The sequence below is a fragment of the Hyaena hyaena genome, unplaced genomic scaffold, assembly GCF_003009895.1.
Source record: "Hyaena hyaena isolate Hyena2069 unplaced genomic scaffold, ASM300989v1 scaffold_931, whole genome shotgun sequence".
Taxonomy (NCBI): Eukaryota; Metazoa; Chordata; class Mammalia; order Carnivora; family Hyaenidae; genus Hyaena; species Hyaena hyaena.
The window spans coordinates 284,145-306,529 of record NW_024081564.1 but is presented as its reverse complement, the minus strand read 5'-3'; the positions used below and the strand labels follow the sequence as shown (position 1 = coordinate 306,529).

The 22,385-nt window shown below is 44.6% G+C and overlaps 1 protein-coding gene across 1 annotated transcript in view; it reads left to right on the top strand.

Annotated features, from left to right (window-relative positions):
* Positions 1 to 22,385, top strand: part of WDR27 (WD repeat domain 27) — a 159,865-nt gene that overhangs the window by 72,650 nt on the left and 64,830 nt on the right. Inside the window, exon 24 of the mRNA XM_039221028.1 lies at positions 14,208 to 14,306. Coding sequence (XP_039076959.1) covers positions 14,208 to 14,306 — 99 coding nt within the window. The remainder of the gene's footprint in view (positions 1 to 14,207; positions 14,307 to 22,385) is intronic.

Genomic DNA, 22,385 nt, shown 5'->3' with positions numbered 1-22,385 from the left:
TGTGGGGCTTAGGAAGGGAACACGCTCCAGGGAAAGGGACTTGGGAACGGGCCCCGGTAGTGAGTGTTTGGCAGGGTCCAGGCTGCAGTCTTCTGTGCTTACTGGCGCTCGCTTCCAGGCTGTGAGGACGGCTCCCCCAGCCACTCTGTCGCCCCCGCTGGGCCCCGTCATCCTGCCCAGCTCTTCAGGATCACGAGTTTCCTAACTGCCAGTGACTTCCTTGGGGGTGACTTGTTCCCTGTGTAGTCCGGAACCTCACATTTGGGACACAGTATCGAGGGGGTTGTCCTCAGGTTGTCCTCAGGGATTTGGCTGTTGGCGGGGCTGGAGGTGACGGCGCTCCCCTCAGTCAGCCAGGCCAGCTGGTCTTCTGTGGTGGTGTCGCACCCCAAGCGCCATATCGTCCGCAGTCAGTGGCTGCACGGTGGCCCAGGGGGTCTCCCCGAGCAGCTCGCGGGTCACCGTCGCCTCGGGTGCCCTCCGGGTAGGGCCGCAGGTCACTCTCGGTCTACGTGCTCCCGTGGATGTGGCCGTGCTCCCCAAGCTCCTGCGGGGCAGCGCTGGGGACATGAACACCCATGTTCTCCAACTCACCGCGGGTGTGTTTTCCTGTGCAAAAGCAGCACAGTCCAGTTTTACACGGGGAACAGCTCAGCTGGTGGCACGGAGACCCAGGACACACCCCTCCTCCCGCCGATTAGTAACGGGTCATCAATGGGCAGAGAGGTCACGTAGCTTCTTCAGTGGACAGGGTCACGGCTGTCTGGGACCTCTGTGTGATCTGCGAGAGCGTGTGCATCAGAAAGACGCCCCTTCCCTGGGCTTTGCGCTGGGTTTGTCAGTCTGCGAGCGGGAGAGGCTCTGAAGTCCCGTGTGAGCAGCTGTAGCCGGTGGATGCTGCAGGTGCCGAAACCAAGTCCTGATGGAGGCGTTTTCCACTTTCAGCTTTTTCTGCCCAGGAACCCCCTTCTCTCTCTAGCTCTTCTTGTAGCTTTTAATATTTTTCATGCTCAGATCTTGCCAGTCACTTCTCAGTGGCTCAGAAAGTGGTTGACCATGTGACTGTCTGAGAACTGATAGCCAATTTTGACACTCAGAATGTTTCGGTTGGTTTTCACACTCATCCAGTAAAAATCACAATCCTCATTTGTCACTTGGACCCACCTACTCTTTTCAAAGTTACTTATCAGCACTGACATCTCAGAATCAGTGACTCATTTCACTTTTCCTGCCAAAAACTGTGGGTACTTAATGGAGTTAACAGGAATGTGCAGTTTCTCTCTGTCAGCTAATCCTGCCCCAGGGTCTAACCTGATGTCACATTGTTTCCTGCCACCCCCTCCTGTGGGTGCACAGTGTGGGGGAGCACTGAGCAATGTGGAGCAGGGTGCCCGGGCCGTACCTCAGCTGGCCCCAGCCCCAGTCCTGCCCCCAGCCTGCAGATGCCTTTGAGTATACAGATTTAAGTAATTTCTGAAAAAGCTACAGTTTTAAATATTAGTTCTGTTCAATTATGGTCTGAAAAATATTTTTCTGGGACTCCAGTTATATGTAGGTTGAATCTCTTTTGCCCAACTTTTGTATCTTTCATCTTGAATGTTTTAATGATTTTCTTTACTCAGGTATGGATGTATTTATTTTTCTCCTTCATACTCTTTTTCCATTATTGTGCTCTCTGGAGTATCTACTTTCTCCTATATTCATTCAAATTTGGCCTTCTGAAATTCTGAAAATATCTGAATTTTTTTTCTAATACTTTCTTAACACTTATCAGTTTTCATTTGACATACTCCTATATCTAGTAATTTTATTTCTGAGCTCTTCTATTTCTACTTTAGCAGTTAAAATTTATGTGTTTTCTTTTTTTAAAATGTTTATTTAGAGAGAGAGACAGCATGAGTGGGGGAGGAGCAGAGAGAGAGAGGGAGAAAGAATCCCAAGTAGGCTCTGTGCTACCAGCTTGATGTGGGGCTCGAACCCACAGACCATGAGATCATGACCTGAGCTGAAATCAAGAATTGAATGTTTAACTGACTGAGCCATCCAGGTATCCCAAGTTTGTGTGTTTTTTTAATTTCTGTCAGTTTATTTTCAAATACATTGTTAGTTTTCATCTGTTTAGAAAACACATTTTTCCTCTGTGTTCTCTTGTCTGAGAATTTCTTTGGTTCATGCTCATCTTTTTGTATTATAGAAAGGATTGTCCTATTCAGAGTTTGTATGATAGATGCAATAGAAAGCAGGACATATAGGGGAAATAGACACAAAGTTTCAATAGGTGATTCTTGTGTACCACATAAAGATATTTGGTCTGTATTCTACATGATACTGGAGAACGAGCAGAATATTTTAAGCAGAAAAGTATCATGATCAGCAATAATTTGTTTTGTAGCCATTAAAATAAGTTCGTTAAGGTCTTCCATTATAATTGAGGATTTTTTTTTCTTCTTAGGGTTATATTACTTTTGCTTTTTATATTTTGAAACTGTCTTATCAGGTGCATACAGATTTAGAATTATATTTTCTATATAGCTTAGCATTGTTATCATTATTAAAGTCCCTTATTATCTCTAGTAATGCTTTAAACCTTAATGTCTACTTGAGACTTATGTGTTCTCACATCAGCTTCATTTCCCGTCTTTCTATTTTCAATGTTTCTGTGACCTTATACTCTTAATTTCAATTATTATAGTTTCCAGCTGCACTCAGAAATATGTTGAATAAAGGAAAATGATGATCAAAAATTTCAAAGAAATTTAGTGTATATTTTGAAACCTGAGATGGTTTATACTTCCAGTGTTGTTTTTGGTTGTTAGAATTGCTTTCAGTGACCTACAGATTCAATACAATTCCTATCAAAATATTTTTACTAAATTAGAACAAATAATCCTAAAATTTATATGGACCACAAAAGACCTTGAATAGCTGGGTTTTTTAGTGGCAGAGGAAACATCCAACATGAAATAAAATCATAAAATGAATGTTCTCTTCATTTATAAGTACAGCTGACTGATAATGTTGGGGTTGGAGCACTGATCTCCTACACAGTCAAAAATTCATATGTAACTTTTTTTTAATGTTTTATTTATTTCTGAGAGAGAGCCAGCATGAGCAAGGGAGGATCGGAGAGAGAAGGAGACACAGAAACTGAAACAGGCTCCAGGCTCTGAGCTAACTGACAGCAGAGACCCTGATGTGGTGCTTGAACTCTTAAACTGTGAGATCATGACCTGAGCTGAAGTTGGATGCTTAACCAACTGAGCCCCCCCAAAATTTACCTACAACTTTTGCTTCTCCCAAACCTAATTATCAATAGCCTACTATTGACCGACGTATGAAAACATGAACAGTTGATTAACGCATATTTTGTGTGTTATATGTATTGTGTAATGTGTTTTTATAATAAAGTCAGCTAGAGACAAGTTATTAAGATCATAAGAAACAGAAAATATATTTGCAGTACTGTAGTTATCAAATAAATCTGTGTATAAGTGGACAGTTTAAACTTGTATTCAAGGATCAACTGAACAGTTGGACAGAACTGAGATCAATACAATGATTATATTAGTGAGTTCAAGTAGAATTAATTCCTCTTTTTTTTTTTTTAATGTTTTGCTTATTTCTTAGGAGAGAGAGAGAGACAGCATGAGCAGGGGAGGGTCAGAGAGAGAGGGAGTCACAGACTGAAACAGGCTCCAGGCTCTGAGCTGGCAGTCAGCACAGAGCCCGACGCGGGGCTGGAAACCGCGAACCGCAAGATCATGACCTAAGCGAAAGTCGGACACTTAACCGACTAAGCCACCCAGGCGCCCCGAATTAATTCCTCTTTTAAAAGAAAGTCTTTTAAAAGACACTCAGATTGGATCTTATAGATAAGAAGAAAAATCTGAGTTTATGCTAAATACAGGAAATGCTTGAAGCAAAGTGATTCAGAAAGTATAAAGAAAGATGAGCAAGTGTGTGTCACGGAAAAGAGAATAAAAATAAAGTAGATTATGTGATCCTGATATCACATAAGTCATTATTTAACCTCCCAAAATTAATGAGGCAAAGACACTTTATAATGCCAAAGGCTAAAACTCAAAATGAAAATATAACAATGTGAAATGAAAATAAGCAGAAGAGCAAATTCATAAAGCAGGCATTTAAGAAATGAAACAATAAATAGCCAGGCACCAGTAATGAGGACTTCATCACATCCATCTTAGTCCTCAACAGATCAAACCAAGCACTGGCGGGCCACAGAAAACCTATATTCACATAATCAGTAATACATCATTTATAGTCATGTGTGGACATAGTCCCACGTCAACAAGGAAGGAAGGCATCTTCTTTCCACGTGCACGTCAGATGTGGGAACATTAACCATGTATGGACCCACAGAGAAAAACACACAAATTAAAATAAGAACAAAAATGGCATTCTCTCACCGCAATGCAGACAATCCATAAATTGGTAATGGAAGATTAAGAAAAGTTCCTCCTGTATGGATACAGGATTTCTGTTAAAGAACTTGCGGTTTAAGAATATAAGACAAAAAATTGGGGCGCCTGGGTGGCTTAGTCGGTTAGGCGTCCGACTTTCGCTTAGGTCATGATCTCGCGGTTCGTGGGTTCGAGCCCCGCGTTGGGCTCTGTGCTGACTGCCGGCTCAGAGCCTGGATCCTGTTTCAATCTGTGACTCCCTCTCTCTCTGACCCTCCCTTGCTCATGCTGTCTCTGTCTCTCTCTCCTAGAAATAAATAAAACATTAAAAAAAAAATTAAAAAAAAAAGAATATAAGACAAAATGAAATTGTAGGATTTCTTAAAAATATTATTTATAACATGATATGTCAGTGTCTCTGGGATACAACTAAAGAAGTATGTAGAAGAAATTTTAAGAAAGGGAACAATAGGAAATTAAATCTCCATCTATAAAGCAAGAAAAGGAACAAGAAGATAAGTAAGTTCACAGAAACAGAAGGAGACAGAAGAGAGAATAAATAGAATGTTTATTTTTTAAAAACATAAGATACAAAGTAAACTTTAACCCAGATTTTTTAGAAAGAGACAAAGCTTAATATGTAATTAATAAGAAATGATGAGGAAGAAAAAAGAAAAAAACATGGAACAGAGGAACTTTTCAAAACTGAGAAGTTGCTTTACACAGTTTATGCAAATAAATATGAAAGCCATATAGAAATGGAGAACTTGCAGGAAATATATCAAAACTTTCCCCAAAAAGACAAATAGATGAACAGGTTAGTTTTTATAGAAGAAATAGAAAAAAAATTCCAAGAGCTTTTCTACAAAAAAGTACCAGACCCCGGGAACCTTATTAAACTTTTAAAATGCAATAGTCTCAATGATCCTTAACTCTAAGATAAATAAGAAAAGCATCCAGATTATTTTTCGGAATGATAACTGATATGAAAAATCAATAAAATTTCAGAAAAAAGCTACATTTTACTTGTAAATATAAATTCAAAAAGTCTTAAATGAAATAGGAATAAACAGAACCTGACCACACATTCACAATAATTTATCAATGCTCCTGAATTTCAAGGACGGCTCAATATCAAGGATGCCATTAACTAATTTAATGGGCTTGTTTTGTTGTCTTTATATATGCAGAAAAGCTATTTCAACACAATTCCCCATTCATTTCATGTAAAACACCCCTTACAAGATGAATGTATGAATACTTCTTTCAAATGATAAAATATTCATCCCTATCCAAATGCCAGCATCTTATGAAAAAGCAGTAGAAGCAGCCTCTGATCAGGATCAAAGCAATCAATGTTCCATTGATTCCACTTCTGTTTTATGGAATATTGGGAATATTTACCTATAAAATTAGACAAGATAATGAGAGACATTATAATTGAAAAGGAAAAGTTAAAACTGTCTTTATTCATAGATGATAAGATTGTATGTCTGGAAAACCCAAGAGAATTTTTTTGTTTTTTATTATTTTTTAAAATGTTTAGGGGCGCCTGGGTGGCTTAGTCGGTTAAGCGTCCGACTTTCGCTTAGGCCATGATCTCGCGGTTCGTGGGTTCGAGCCCCGCGTCGGGCTCTGTGCTGACTGCCAGCTCGGAGCCTGGAGCCTGTTTCAGTCTGTGACTCCCTCTCTCTCTGACCCTCCCCTGCTCACGCTGTCTCTCTCTCCTAGAAATAAATAAAACATTAAAAAAAAAATTTTTAAATGTTTATTCATTTTTGAGAGACAGAGCATGAGTAGAGAGGCAGAGAGAGAGAGGGAGACACAGAATCTGAAGCAGCTCCAGGCTCTGAGCTGTCAGCACAGAGCCTGACGCGGGGCTCCAAATCACAAACCACGAGATCATGGCCTGAGCCGAAGTCGGATGCTTAACCGACGGAGCCACCCAGTTGCCCCTGGAAAACCCAAGAGAATTAATTGTCCTTATAAACATTAAATAATTCAGGAAAGTATTAATAGTGGGATTTAAATTAATATATGGAATTTAATAGTATTTACATATAAAAACAATAACCTGTGAGAAAATATAATAAGGGAGAGAATCCGTTTAGAGGAGCCTTAAGAAGGATAAAATATTCAGGCATGAACTTAACAAGAACCCTGCAAAATCTATATGAAGAAAACTTTACTTTTTTTTTTTCCAGAAATGTAGTCTTGAAAAATGCAATGTCTTAATTTTTCTTGAATGGGAAGATTCTATCTCATAAAGAAGTCAGTTCTCCGTAGGTAATTTGCAAACTTAGCACTTCTGCAACAAAATTTTCAACTGGCTTTTCTGTAGGTAGACAATTACATTGTAAAATTATTTCAAAGAATAAACAAGTAACAATTGTCAAGACATCCTTGAAAAAAGAGTGTTTTATTTTTGGGGTGGGAGGATCTTGATTTACCAGTTATTCAAACACCTTAGAAAGCCTCTAATTAAAACAGTGTGGAATTGGTGCACACATATAAAAACAGGCACATGTTTCGTAGCATCGGCCACTGAAAGTGTTCAGAAGCACTGACGTCCCAGCCTTGCCCTCCGGACCTTGCGGCCCCTTCTACCTGCTGTCCCCACTAATGGGAACCAGACGTCTCTGGATGAATAGCTCTTTCAGGTCTGTGGCAAAAAGTTCACAGATGAGCCAGGGACATCTTGTGCTGAAAAGAAAGGAAGGAATTGAGGAGCGATGGGGTAATATAATATGACTGCAGGAAGCAACGTTAAAGGCTGTTGGCCAAAGAAGGCATAATTGAGCCTCAAAAGAATAATGACTGTAATTGATTTGAAAACATTCTCATGACTTTTAAATATGTAATTTAAATGTTGTATGGAAACCAACTTGACAATAAACTATTTGCAAAAAAATAAATTAATTAAAAAATAAATACTAAAATAAAAAGAAAAAATAAATAAAAATTTAATAATTTAAAAGTCATGTGATTTTTAAATAACAGTCCGAAAAGATAACTAAAAACAAGATGAAAACAAATATAAACAAAGCCTTATTTGTTCCCATTTGGAGGTGCCTAGGGTACCAATACGTTATAGAACCATGTCTTTTTTAGGGAAATAATGCAGCATTTGTCTTGCGTTTCCTGTTTGGACTAAATTTCAAGTTAGTCTGATATCCTATTTGAAGAAGAAAAATTAATTTTTGAGTGAAATAACTGAAGAATTCTCCAGACAAGTGGGATGAATGGCAGAATTTGAAAATTACTCTCTTGCAATCTCAAAGTAATTGATTTTGGCAAATGTCATTAGTGAAACTACCAGATAGAGATTGGTGCCCCCCAGGCAGCCAGAACAGATGTTTCTCCAAAGAAGACACTGGTGGCCGACAGGTACAGGAAGTGCTTCTCAGCATCACTCGCCGCCACGGAAATGCAGATCAAAGCCAGTGAAATACCACCTCCCAGCTGTCAGGATGGCCATCGTCAAAAGACCAGGAGGTAAGGCCGGCCAGCGCGTGGGGAAGTTGGAGCCTTCATGGTCTGTTGGTGGAAGGCGAACTGGTGCAGCCTCCATGGAGAACATGTGGAGGCTCCTTGGAAAATTAAAAATAGAATTTCCATAGGCTAAGGTAATCCCACCCCTGGGTGTTTGTCCAACAGAACTGAAATCATTACCTCAAAGAGAGACTTGCTCTTTCACGTCACTGCTACATTACTCACTGTAGCCAAGATGTGCAAACCACACAAATGTTTATTGATGGATGAATAAATCTATACAATGGAATGTTATTCAGCCTTAGAAAAAGAAGAAAGTCCCATCATTTGCAATGACATAGATGAACCAGAGGGCATTATACCAAGATAAGCCAATCACATAGAGAAGGGCAAATATTGCCTGGTTGCACTTAGATGAGTATTCTGCAACAGCCACACTCATAGAAGCAGAGGGTGGGGTGGTGGCTGCCAGCAGTGGGGGCAGCTGGGACACAGACATTGGCGGGGGGCGCAGCTGGGACACAGACATTGGCGGGGGGGCGGGCCAGCTGGGACACAGACATTGGCGGGGGGGGGCAGCTGGGACACGGATATTGGCGGGAGGGGGGCAGCTGGGACACGGACATTGGAGGAATCGCAGTTGTGCGGGATGAAGCGGTCTGGACCCTGCTGGAGAACATTGTGCTGGTGTAAGGGCGCCGTATGTGCCCTTGCACATGTGTCAGCAGGCGACCTCACTGCAGTCTCCAAGGGAGGTCATGTCAGACGCCAAGCCTCCCGACCAATGTTAGCGTCACTCACTGTGCAACACCGTGGAAACCACACATTCCTCCTGCCATCTTGAGGTGCAGCCCTGCTGATATCCACCGTGAGGTATTCTTGTGGAAAAAAGGTAGAGCCTGAAGTGAACTAAGTCTCCCTGGATCATTTCTGGCCCAGGGCCCACACACGGGATGGTGGGGCACGTTGAAAGATGTCACACACAGGCAGACAGATGAGTCATGGGTGGGCCGTTCTTCTGGACTTGGACCCCATTTCATCAACAAGTCTATGGCGTGAAACAGAGGCAGGGAGTGAAGGCATTGCTCCGAACAGTGGCGCTGGGGAGACGTAACAGCATCACAGGGATCTGCTCTGGGTCCTGCTTGCCCGAAACAAGTGTGACCAGTGTGACCGGCCAGGCCTCCCTTTACTTTAGGTCAGTGTGAAAGGGCAGTGCAGGTGTGTGTGCAATGTCCATATTTTTAGAGATACTTACAAAATACATGGAATGTTATCTTGGCAATTTGCTAAAAATGCTTCATACTTAATTCAGTCACTAAAACTAAAAGGGAAAAAGCAGAGAAGGAGGTACAGTAGTGGAAGCAACTCGAGCAAACTCTTGATGAGGTGTTTGCTCCATATGATGGGCTGGTTGTGCAGTTCTCTGCACTTTGGTATATTCCTGAAATCTGTCAGGATGGAGAGCCAAGCACAGACTTTGGAGACGGAGCTAGACACAGAGGCCTGGGGTCTCCTTCTGTGCGAGCCCTTCTGCTGGAAGGCGCTGTCAGGTTCTAGAGAGGCGGCTCCGCCACCCGTCTCTGACCCCGCTTCCGACACCGTGCAGCAGTGCGCCATGGTGTCCCCCGTGCGGGTGAGCAGACTAGCTTCGCGGCTGCACCCCTGGGCGCCTGCCTGCACTTTCAACATGGATGGCTGCGACTGGACCGCGATGGCTGCAGCTGGGCGCTGCCAACGTTGTGGGTGATGCGTGCGCGGCTCTTTTGCCAGATCCCGGCCCCAGTGTCTCACTCTATGATCACACTTTCAAAGAACGAGCTAGAGATGACCGGTCATAGGTCCCAGGATGAGAGACTGGGTTCTTGTTATTACAGACGAACCTGACGGAGATTTGCTCAGGACTGCTGAAGCCGCTGCGGCCGCCGGCCCGGGCGTGTGTCTGTCAGGAGGGTGTCCACTCATCCATCCGTGCTTGCCAGTGACCCCTCGCCGCGCTCGGTGAGGGGAAGGGGCAGGGCCAGGGTAGAGCCCATTGCTGTGTCTGCCGGACCCTGATGGAGGTCACCGAGAGGAGGGGTCGTGCGCCTGCCTCCCAACCTGAGGGAGAGGCCCGCCGTTAACACCCAGTGTTCACCTGTTAGTGGCCACAGAGCTCCTTGTGCCCAAGTCTGGGGCTTTCACACAGAGTCTTGGCTTCTGCTGGAGGTGACGACGTTCCTGTCTTCGTGGGATTTCAGGTAGGGCTCCGTATTAAATCTTGAGCACTTTGGCCTTCTTAGAAAACTTCATAATTTTTTTTATGAGCTAAAAATTTAGTGATCTAAGATAATATGCACCATCCTGAGAAACATCATTTCTGGAAATACTTTAAAAAAACAAAGTGTGGGGCACCTGGGTGGCTTAGTCGGTTAAGCGTCCGACTTTCGCTTAGGTCATGATCTCACGGTTCGTGGGTTCGAGCCCCGCGTCGGGCTCTGTGCTGACTGCCAGCTCAGAACCTGGAGCCTGTTTCAGAGTCTGTGACTACCTCTCTCTCTGATCCTCCCCTGCTCACGCTGTCTCTCTCTCTCTCTCTCTCCTAGAAATAAATAAAACATTAAAAAAAAATTTAAAAAAAAAAAACAAAGTGAATGACGGTCATGTGATAGTTGACTTCCCTGGGGACAATATCACCACTACTGTGAAGCTTCAGAGAAACAGAGTTAACTTCTGTTTGCAGTTCTTTTGCCCGTTTCTTCTGTGGAGAAAATCCAGGCAAAGGGAAATGAAGGACACCTGGTAAGAATAATGTGAGACAGAAAAATGAAAGCCAACTTCATCTTCAGGGATACAGCTCCACAGAATTACAGAATATTCGTGACGAACTGGTCTAGTTGTGTTTGCAAAACATTGCTTTTTTCAGTAGTACACTCAGTCCCCGACAGTGTTTGTGAGTCGTCTTGAACAGTGAAGCACCTTCCACGCTCCGGAGTGAACTAGGCCACATCCCCATCTGTGAAGAATAACTGCCACATTCTCCGGGCTCATTAGTTTAGTTTCAAAGTAAGACTGACTTCGTAGGGTTTTATTTTACGTTTCCTCTCTGTCTGAGCACGTCTTAGCCACGGCTTATTTCCCATCGAGGGGGAGAGGTGCCTTCACGAATCAAATAACTATTACTGCATCTAATCAAAACATTGCGTTCCCCACAAGGATTGTAATGAATTGAATCACTTGCAGGTCATTCTGTGTTTTCAGCGACGGACAAGGTGCGTCTTCTCCATTTGGGCTGATTGTTGCCACCGTCTGAAAGTGCAGGTCATGACGAGTGTGCATCTAATAAAATGGCTGATGCTTGTGGCTCCAGACTGTTGTTTTCATGGTTCAAGTTTGCCATGACCAGAAAGATTCATTTCCTTTAAGAACTTTCTGGGCGAAAAGATAGGTTTCATTTAAAAGCATTTTCATGCAGAAAATGGGAGGCTGTTTCTTAAATAACCATTGCTGATTCTTCTCTCGCAGCTTCACGGCGTCATTTATGTGCATTGTGGGATGTCACACGATGCAGTGTTCGCTCCCACTCAGAACAGGTAACAACAGGCATCTCAGGAAGGACTTTTGCAGATGCTGCTTTGAGGAGAAAGGCGCATGGGCCTCCCGTCCCCGGGCTCTAACTCCAGAGCCGCTGCACCTGCCGGCCCGCCAGCTGCCTCGCCACCGCCCCGTTGGGGCCTTGGGCCCCCCGCCCCCCGTCAGCCCAGACACACGTTCCCTGGAGTCTTCACGTGTCAGCTGCAGCCGTCAACGTGTCCTTGACCGACCTTCGTAATGGGAGCCAGGCCACACGTCTCGTACTGAAGCTGCTTCCTCAGTGTCAGGGGCGCCAGCCCGAGCCCCTCCCCTCCTGGCTCTTCCCGCTGCGTCTCAGTTCCTGACGCCTTTGCTGTCACGGCTTCCCATCCCCGGCTCCTGTGCTCGCTTCTCCCGTCACCCTTCCTGCGCGCCTCTCAGCTTCTGTCGAAGTTCACGGCCCACATCACGAGTCACCACACGTCCACGAGAAAGTGGAAGGCGCAGCACCTGGGACGCTGGCCCTGTCCCTCCCGGGCCGGCGCGGCTGCTGGGGTCGTCGGCCGGGCTGTGCAGACCCAGATGCACTGCTCCCCTGCACACCTGCCTCTCGGAGCACGGACTCCCTTCCAGGGCGCTCTGGGGTTGTCCCTGGACGCAGCCAGGGCAGGGAGACGTCTGCCCTCATTTCTCCCCGCAGCCTGGGGTCTAGAGAGACTCGGGCTATGTCTTCATCTTCACCTTGCGCCTCCAAGAATCCTGGTTTGCGCAGACCCACGGTTTCTCTACGGGGCACAAAGAATCGTAGGCTTAAGCTTTCCCGGCAGGTGTTGTAAAGAGCCTTGTGCAAGTCTCTGCGTGGACATTTCCCATGTGTCTCGGGCTCACGTGGAGGAGCGGCGTGGGGGCCAGGGCGGCACAGGGAACCGCGCTGGACCACTGACCGCCGTAGCGTCTGGTGTGGGCACCCGCTCGTGCCCACGGACACGGTTAGCGCGACAGGACAGGGCACAGCCGGTGGATGACGGGCACGTGCTGGGAGAGGCGAGGGCCGCGAGGGGCTGGGCTGTGCCCTGGGGCCCTCGTCTGCAGAATGGGGCAGTGACGGTGTCTTCGGGGGCTGGACAGGGTGACCGAGGGGTTGATAGACGCGTCGTGTGCGGTGTTTGCTGTGACCACTAGTCTGTGTGTCAGAGGCAACGGGAGCAAATGGCCACCTTAGGCTCCTTGTCCGCTGATCTGAACAGCAGACAGGATGCGGTCCTGAGCGACCCGGGTGTCCCCACGGGAGCGCCCGGGAGGCCGTCCTGGAGAGAGACCAGGGTAGCAGTGGGGACAGCGCCGGGCTCCCTCCCCGGGTCCTTCATGGGCAGGTGCGTCGCTGGCGGCCTCACAAAGCCGCGCACAAGTTTAGAGTCAGGAGAAGCTGTTGAGAACCTCCGTGCTGACGCTCGATGGAGGTCACTTACTGTATGTCCTGCTTTCTCAGCACGGATATGAGCACGTCACCTGACGCGTGGCCGCTGTGGAGGGTCCTGTAGACGGTGACAGCCGCAGCGTCAGGCTCCCAGAGCGGGGCCCCTGGGCCCACGGCAGCAGCCCTTCCGGGAGCTGTTGGGAGTGCACGCCAGCAGCTGCTTTTCACATAAGCACGTGTTTCCAGTAAGCACAGCGGGAGAAAACACACTTTAAACCTTTGCACTTCAAGGTCAATACGGTATCTGGTTGTGGACTTTATTCCAGAAGCCGCTGTTTAGCCTGTGACAGAATCACGTGGAAGTTCTAAATCTGAAGGGCTCATCTGTACATTAAAATAGACTTTTTTTGTGGAAAAAGGAATCACGTAGATGTGTTCCTTCTTCTGCGACATGGCAATTCCCTTTCATTACCAGTAGAGCCCACACGATACTCATGTGCACATCGTGTTGCCTACACATTGGAGCGGATCTCCTCCCTTACACCCTCACAGCAGGATGGCATCTGGGTACCAGATTTGTGCCCCTAAAGTGAACTATTTGATGGCCTCTCTCTCTCTGTAAATATGTACACGTCTGTCCATCTCTTTCTGTACATACCTTTTTATATATATACGGTAATACCATCACAGAGGAATGTACATTTCTATTTTTTTAAGTTTTTTTTAAAAAGTTTGTTTATTTTTGAGAGACAGAGAGAGAGCATGAGTGGTGCAGAGGCAGAGAGAAAGGGAGACACAGAATCTGAAGCAGCTCCATGCTCTGAGCTGTCAGCACAGAGCCCGACGCGGGGCTCGAACTCCCGAACCGTGAGATCATGACCTGAGCCGAAGTCGGACGCTTAACCGACTGAGCCACCCAGGGGCCCCTGTATGTCTGTATTTTTAATCTTATGAACAGCTATAGAAAAAATTCATATTTAAATTGCTTAAATTCCAAGCTAATTTCGTAGGAAGCAAGGTGTACATGTTTTTGTTTCAAATTTATGGGAAAGACATAAAACATCACTTTTTGACTCCGTTTGGTCCTGCAGGCAGGGCTGGACTGTGGACGCATGAGGGGCTCTGAATCCTGAGACGGTAAAGTCCCGAAGGGCAGGGGGGAGGGCGGCGGGGTAACCAAGGGTGTGTCTGACCAGGTGGTGCTGGCCTGTTGGACTGGCTGCTGCAGAGTCGCTCGGCCGCAGGCGCCTCTGCTGTGCAAGACTCACGTGGGCTCGTGGCCCTTTCAACACAGAATCCCGTCTTTTCTGTCTGTCTTGCAGGCGTACGTGTATGAGATGGGCTCGAGCACATTTTCTCACAGACTGGCCGGACACACGGACACCATCGCTGGCGTGGCCTTCAGCCCGTCAGTCCCCCAGGTACAGGCTCGCGTGGGCAGGCAGCTTGGGTCGTGTTTCTGGTATTGGTTGGCTGGTGTTTTGGTGACACCCTGTAATTTGTAGAGGACACGCCAGTTTTCATCACTGGTGTGAGCACTGGTGTGAACGCTGGCCAGCAAGTCCCAGGCCAGGTGAGAAAAACGGCTTTGAAATTTCTCATAAACAGATCTGGGTCCAGGGGGAAGGCCACAAAATTTAACAAAATTGGCCTAATTAGGAGAAGAGGTGAAAATAGAATTATATCAGCTTCACATCAATCATACGGAGAAAGTGTGTGGTCCTGTATTAAACTGTGGAGGGTTTATGGGTGAAAACTGGTAAAACTGGGTAAGGTGAGTATTTGGGGATGTCGTGTCAGAGAACTGCACCAGCGTGTGACTGTGCGGGTCTGGCTGCTGTGTGCGTGTGAACCGAGGTGGGCTGCGCCTGCCCCTGCGGCACACGGCTGCCGTCGGGGCGCCCTGCGCGCGCGGGCACTCTGGCTCCTGGTGACGCTGAGTGTCTAGGACCAGATGCGTGAGGCTGGCCACGTCACTGAGATCAGCGCCCCCACCCGTGCTGCCAGGGACCTCACGTGCCTTGTCCCAGCGCTAACCGTGATGCCGCCACGTGGCCCGCTGCCGGCCGCACTCCACTCGAAATGTTTTCTGCACTTGTTTCTGCATGTGGTTCACTTACCACCTCCCCCACCCCCCCGCTCGTCAGGCCACGCCGCAGATACCGTGGGTGCCGCTCTCCTGACCAACAGCATGTGCTGCCCTTCCCCTTCTGGACCTTTTTACCGTACTTTTTGAAGGTTTGGATTCCTTTTTGGATCCTTTGACACTGCCCTGGTGAGACAGTGGAGTGGCCGGGAGGGAAGGAGAACAGAAGATGGAAGTAGAGGTAGAGGACAGGTATTTTTCCTCATTTTTAAGTTTCTTGTTTATATCCTTCATATCTTTATCTGTGGACCCAATGTTTTGCTTGTTGATTGATCTAGCTTTTAATTTAAAATTGACATTCTGTCCTTTGTATTTATAGTGTTTTTCATAGATTTGGTTTTGCTTTTTGTTGTTTTTTCTCTTTCAAGGACAGAACTTGGATTTGTTCTAATTATTCTAGGCCTGGAAATTTTTTCCTCTTCAAAGATTTATCTTTCTGACGGAATGACAGTAGAATCTTTAACTTATTATTGTAAGATTTACATTCCCTGCCAGACAGTGCCAACATCTGGGTCGTTTCAGAGTCTTGTTCTGTTGATGGTTATGTCTCTTGACAGTTGGTTTGCTTACCTTTCTTTCTGACGTGTTGTAATTTTTAAGGAATTCTGGCTGTGGACTGTGGGAGGACGTCCTGTGCCTGGATGAACAGGTCTCTTTTTCTGCCAGGCTGTTAGTTTGGTCACATTAGGAGCTGAGCCAAGTGCCGTTCACTTTAATTATTAAAACTATGGTTATAGTAAGGTCATTAGAATTAATTGGCATGGATCATCACACAAATAAAAGTACACAGAAAATACTGTTACTTTCTAGGAACTTTAAAATTTATGATATTCCTCCCAAGTCATCTTTTTTTTTTTTNCATGTTCTACATTTCCAAGTTCAAGGCCCACCTGAAGTTTTAAATATATTTAGAAATTTCTCTAAAATGGTTGTCATATTTTTTGGTTAAAATAAGTTGCTACATAATAAACCTAAATTAACTTTTGAAATATTCTTTTTTTTAAAAAATTTTTTAATGTTTTATTTATTTCTAGGAGAGAGAGAGAGACAGCATGAGCAGGGGAGGGTCAGAGAGAGAGGGAGTAACAGACTGAAACAGGCTCCAGGCTCTGAGCTGGCAGTCAGCACAGAGCCCGACGCGGGGCCCGAACCCATGAACCGCGAGATCATGACCTGAGCGAAAGCTGGACGCTCAACCGACTAAGCCACCCTGGCGCCCCCTCCCAAGTCATCTTTTGTCAAACTTTCAGAAGATGTTATTCACTAAAGCACATGAGGAAGAAATTTTTTTTTTTAATATTTATTTATTTTTGAGAGAGAGAGAGGGAGAGAGAGGGGGAGAGAGAGGAGACAGAGTGTGAGCAGGGGAGGGGCAGAGAGAGGGAGACACAGAATCCGAAGCAGGCTACAGGCTCCGAGCCATCAGCACAGAGCCTGACGCGGGGCTCGAACCCATGAACTATGAGATCACGACCTGAGTAAAGTCGGGCACTTAACCGACTGAGCCACCCAGGTGCCCCTGAGGAAGAAATTTAAATCTGCATGTTTCAAATAGGCCACCTTACTTTGAGTTCTGCTGAGGAAAACTAACATCTGTATATCTGGGAAGGAGTTATTTTCCTTGTTTTTTAAATTGATTAAAAGTTTGTGATTATTTTCTCAGTATGGATTTGTAAGTTCACAAGTAAGATTACACTACACCCTACAAATCCCCATCTGGAATAACCTGCCCTCATGAGTGGCGTGAGGTGAACTTTGCGGAGGAAGGTGAGGGGTGAGCCACGGAGAGGCTGCCCTGGTGAAAGTGTTCCACCAGATGAAGAGCCGTTTTCTTACTTTGTGTGTGTGTGAACAGCGTAGTTTTAATGAGCCAGTTTCCACTGGCTTCTACATATAAATTTACAAGACTTGTACCTCAGTGAACAAAGATGTTACTTGACAGGCTGGTCACATTCAGGGTCATCTCAGGGCCTGGAGCACAGTGCTGCTCACACGTGCATCCGCACTAACATCTGCAATCACGTCCATCTAGAAGAAGGGAGATGTTACTTGAAAGACTTTTTATATGTGGCGTCATTTTAACCATTGACCAATCCCATACGTGTGTACATAACTTTAACACTTGTACCTTTTTTGTTGATTTCATAACTTTTTAAAATTGACAAAAGGGATTTGTTGAGAATGAGTAGGAATACATTCCACAAGGACCATCTTATGATTTACCACAAGGATCTCTGGACAAGCAAGTATCATGTATGCACCAGGGCCTCTCGTCTCACACTGAAGACACCGCTTCACAAAGTGGGTGCAAGATTGCACTATTTCTGACCTGTATCCCCTCTGGATGTGTGGCGGTCTAGAGCCCTCATCTGGGTTGAGATTTCTGCTTTTCACTTCCATTTTAGTGCTTGCGTTTGCCCTTGTTCAATTTTTAACTCTCCAGTCAGGCTTCTGTGGAAGGCTTTGCTCCTCCCCGAAATTCTCTATGAAAGCTGCCTCCGACTTCTTTGTGGTCATGTGATCACAGGGCCAGAAGCAGCCTCAAGAGATGCACTGAGTTGCTGTGGGTGCATCATGGCCCCAACAGACTGGAAAAGTGCATGAGAGGGAAACGGCGTTCAGTCAGGTGGGGGACTTGGAAGGGGGCCGCAGGAAATCAGGTGTGAGCGTGAGTTACCTGGTGGAAAGACGTCACACGTTTTCTCGGGAACCTGGGAGGCCAGTGGCCTGTCAGGAGAGCTAAGCACCAGCCAAGTCCAGCCAAGACGAGGAAGAAACAGGCTGCCTGCACGGGAGGCAGAAGAAACAGAAGTAGGAACAGGGCCTCAGGGCCACACTCCGCCATCGAGAGACCTCCACCGTCCACGCTGGCTCTCCTGGGACGGAGCCACAGGTGGCTTTGCTGGTTGGAAGCGACATAGACGCGAGGAGCCCCAAGTCACGGCGCTAACAGTTTTTCCTGAATTTAGGAATCATCTGAGAACAATTAATATTTTAGGTGTTTGTAATGTTCTAAGGATTTTGATATAGTAAAATACCTGATTCCAACTTGAAATATGAATTGATTTTTATTTGTAACTTTTTAGTTGAGAAAAACGAGAAAATTCTCTTTGTGAGCAGCATTTGAACAGTTTATTATTTGTTTTTAAAGTTCATTTATTTTATTTTGGGAGAGAGAGCGAGTACAGAGGGGGAGGGGCAGAGAGAGAGGGAAAGAGAGTCCCAAGCAGGCTCTGCAGGGCTGGACTCACGAACCGGGTTTTCATGATCTGAGCTGAAATCCAGAGTTGGACGCTTAACTGACAGCCACCCAGGCGCCCCTAATTTTTTCATTTAAAGTCGTCAAGAAAATATAACACATTTGAAATGAATCTTGACAATTTTAGAATAATTTAAATTGTAAAGTTAATTCATTGCCTAAGGGTTTTTATCTGTTAATCATGAGTAGATTTAACATAAAAGCCACTTTGTATGTGATTGTTAAAATTTACTAGATTTCTATCAGTCCTCAGTTTTTGTCAGCATTCAAGAGTCTCTCATGGTTTGCCTCTCTCCCTTTCCCCCACCATTTCTGCCCTTCTTCTCCCCCTTGGTCCTCCGTCAAGTTCCTCCTAATCCTCCTATACGTGCAAACATATGATATCTGTCCTTCTCTGCCTGACTTATTTCGCTCAGCATAACACCCTCAAGGTCCATCCATGTTGCTACACAGGCCAGATTTCATTGTTTCTCATTGCCATGTAGTATTCCATGGTATAGATAAACCACATCTTCTTGATCCATTCATCTGTTGATGGACACTTAGGCTCTTTCCATGTTTTAGCTATTGTGGAGAGTGCTGCTATGAACATTGGGGTACATGTGCTCCTATGCCTCAGCATTTCTGTATCCCTTGGGTAAATTCCTAGCAGTGCTATTGCTGGGTCATAAGGGAGTTCTATTGTTAGTTTCCTGAGGAACCTCCACACTGTTTTCCAGAGGGGCTGTACCAGTTTACATTCCCACCAACAGTGTAGGAGGGTGCCCGTTTCTCCACATCCTCGCCAGCATCTAGAGTTCTCTGATTTGCTCATTTTAGCCACTCTGACTGGCGTGAGGTGGTATCTCAGTGTGGTTTTGATTTGTATTTCCCTGATGAGGAGGGATGCTGAGCATCGTTTCATGTGTCTGTTGGCCATCTGGATGTCCTCTTTGGAGAAGTGTCTGTTCATGTCTTCTGCCCATTTCTTCACTGGGTTGTTTGTTTTTCGGGCGTGTAGTTTGGTGAGTTCCTTATAGATTCTGGATATTAACCCTTTATCTGATATGTCATTTGCAACTATCTTTTCCCATTCCGTTGGTTGCCTATTAATTTTCTGGGTTGTTTCCTTGGCTGTGCAGAAGCTTTTAATCTTGATGAGGTCCCAACAGTTTATTTTTGCTCTTGATTCCCTTGCTTTTGGGGATGTGTCAAGTAAGAAGTTGCTGCGGTGGAGGTCAAGGAGGTTGTTTCCTGCTTTCTCCTCTAGGGTGTTGATAGTTTCCTGTCTCACGTTCAGGTCCTTTATCCATTTTGAGTTGATTTTTGTGCATGGTGTGAGAAAATGATCTAGTTTCATTCTTCTGCATGTTGCTGTCCAGTTCTCCCAACACCATCTGTTAAAAAGGCTGTCTTTTTTCCATTGGATATTCTTTCCTGCTTTGTCAAAGATCAGTTGGCTGTATACTTTTGGGTCCACTTCTGAGTTCTCAATTCTGTTCCATTGGTCTATGTGTCTGTTTTTGTGCCAATACCATACTGTCTTGAGGATGACAGCTTTGTAGTAGAGGCTGAAGTCTGGGATGGTGATACCTCCCGTTTTGGTTTTATTTTTCAGTATTACTTTGGCTATTCGGGGTCTTTTGTGGTTCCATACAAATTTTTGGATAGTTTGTTCTAGTTTTGAGAAGTATGCTGGTGCAATTTTGATTGGAATTGCATTGAATGTGTAGAGTGCTTTAGGTAGTAATGACATCTTAACTATATTTATTCTTCCTATCCATGAGCATGGAATGTTTTTCCATTTCTTTGTGTCTTCTTCAATTTCCTTCATAAGTTTTCTATAGTTTTCATCATACAGATCTCTTGTATCCTTGGTTAGGTTTATTCCGAGGTATTTTATGGTTTTTTGTGCAATTGTGAATGGGATCAGTTTCTTGATTTCTCTTTCTGTTGCTTCATTATTGGTGTATAAAAATGCAACCGATTTCTGTACGTTGATTTTGTACCCTGCAACTTGGCTGAATTCTTGGATCAGTTCTAGTAGGCTTCTGGTGGAGTCTGTCGGGTTTTCTATGTAGAGTATCATGTCATCTGCGAAGAGTGAAAGTTTGACTTCCTCTTTGCCAATTCTGATGCCTTTGATTTCCTTTTGTTGTCTGATGGCTGATGCTAGGACTTCCAGCACTATGTTAAACAACAGTGGTGAGAGTGGACATCCCTGTCGTGTTCCTGATCTCAGGGGGAAAGCTCTCAGTTTTTCCCCGTTGAGGATGATGTTAGCTGAAGGCTTCTCATAGATGGCTTTGATGATGTTTAAGTAGGTTCCTTCTATCCCAACTTTCTCGAGAGTCTTTATTAAGAAGGGATGCTGTATTTTGTCAAATGCTTTTTCTGCATCTATTGACAGGATCATATGGTTTTTATCTTTTCTTTTATTGATATGATGGATCACATTGATTGATTTGCGAATGTTGAACCAGCCCTGTAACCCAGGAATGAATCCCACTTGATCTTGGTGGATGATTCTTTTGATATGCTGCTGGATTCGATTTGCAAGGATCTTGTTGAGAATTTTTGCATCCGTATTCATCAAGGATATTGGCCTATAGTTCTCTTTTTTTGCTGGATCTCTGTCTGGCTTGGGAATCAGAGTGATGCTGGCTTCATAAAATGAGTCCGGGAGTTTTCCTTCGACTTCTATTTTTTGGAATAGCTTGAGAAGAATTGGGATTAATTCTGTTTTAAATGTCTGGTAGAATTCCCCAGGGAAACCATCAGGTCCAGGGCTCTTATTTGTTGGGAGATTTTTGATCACTGATTCGATTTCTTCACTCGTTATGGGTCTGTTCAGGTTTTCTATTTCTTCCCGTGTGAATTTTGGTAGTGAGTGTGTGTTTAGGAATTTGTCCATTTCTTCTAAGTTGTCCAATTTGTTGGCATATAATTTTTCATAGTATTCCCTGATAATTGCTTGTATTTCTGAGGGGTTGGTTGTAATAAGTCCATTTTCATTCATAATTTTGTCTATTTGGGTGCTCTCTCTTTTCTTTTTGATAAGCCTGGCTAGAGGTTTGTCAATTTTGTTTACTTTTTCAAAAAACCAACTCTTGGTTTCATTGATCTGTTCAATTGTTTCTTTGGTCTCTATGTTGTTTATTTCTGCTCTAATTTTTACTATTTCTCTTCTTCTACTGGGTTTAGGGCGTTCTTGTTGCTCTGCCTCTAGCTCCTTTAGGTGAGCTGTTAGATTTTGGACTTGTGCTTTTTCTAATCTCTTGAAATAGGCCTGGAGAGCAATGTACTTTCCTCTTAGGACTGCCTTGGCCGCATCCCATAGATTTTGAATTGTTGTGTTTTCATTTTCATTTGTTTCCATATATTTTTTAATTTCCTCTCTAATTGCCTGATTGGCCCATTCATTCTTTAGAAGGGTGTTCTTTAACCTCCATGTTTTTGGCGGTTTTCCAGACTTCTTCCTGTAATTGATTTCAAGTTTCAAAGCATTGTGATCTGACAGTGTGCATGGTATGATCTCTATTCTTTTATATTTATTGAGGGCTGCTTTATGTCCCAGTATGTGATCTATCTTGGAGAATGTGCCATGCGCACTTGAGAAGAAAGTAAATTCCCTGGCCTCAGGATGTAAAGTTCTAAATATATCCGTCAGATCCATCTGGTCCAATGTGTCTTTCAAGTCCATTATTTCTTTAGTGATTTTCTGTCTGGTTGACCTATCCATTGCTGTAAGCGGAGTATTAAAGTCCCCTGCTATTAGCACATTCTTATCTATAAGCTTGTTTCTGTTTGTGATTAATTGTTTTAGATATTTAGGTGCTCCCATATTCGGTGCGTAGACATTTATGATTGTTAGTTCTTCCTGATGGATGGACCCTGTAATTATTATGTAGTGCCCTTCTTCATCTCTTGTGATTGTCTTTAATTTAAAGTCCAGTTTGTCTGATATAAGTATCGCTACTCCGGCTTTCTTTTGATTTCCTGTAGCATGATATATATTTCTCCATCCCCTTACTTTTAATCTGAAGGTATCTTCCCGTCTAAAATGAGTTTCTTGTAGACAGCATATTGATGGATTTTGTTTTTTAATCCATTCTG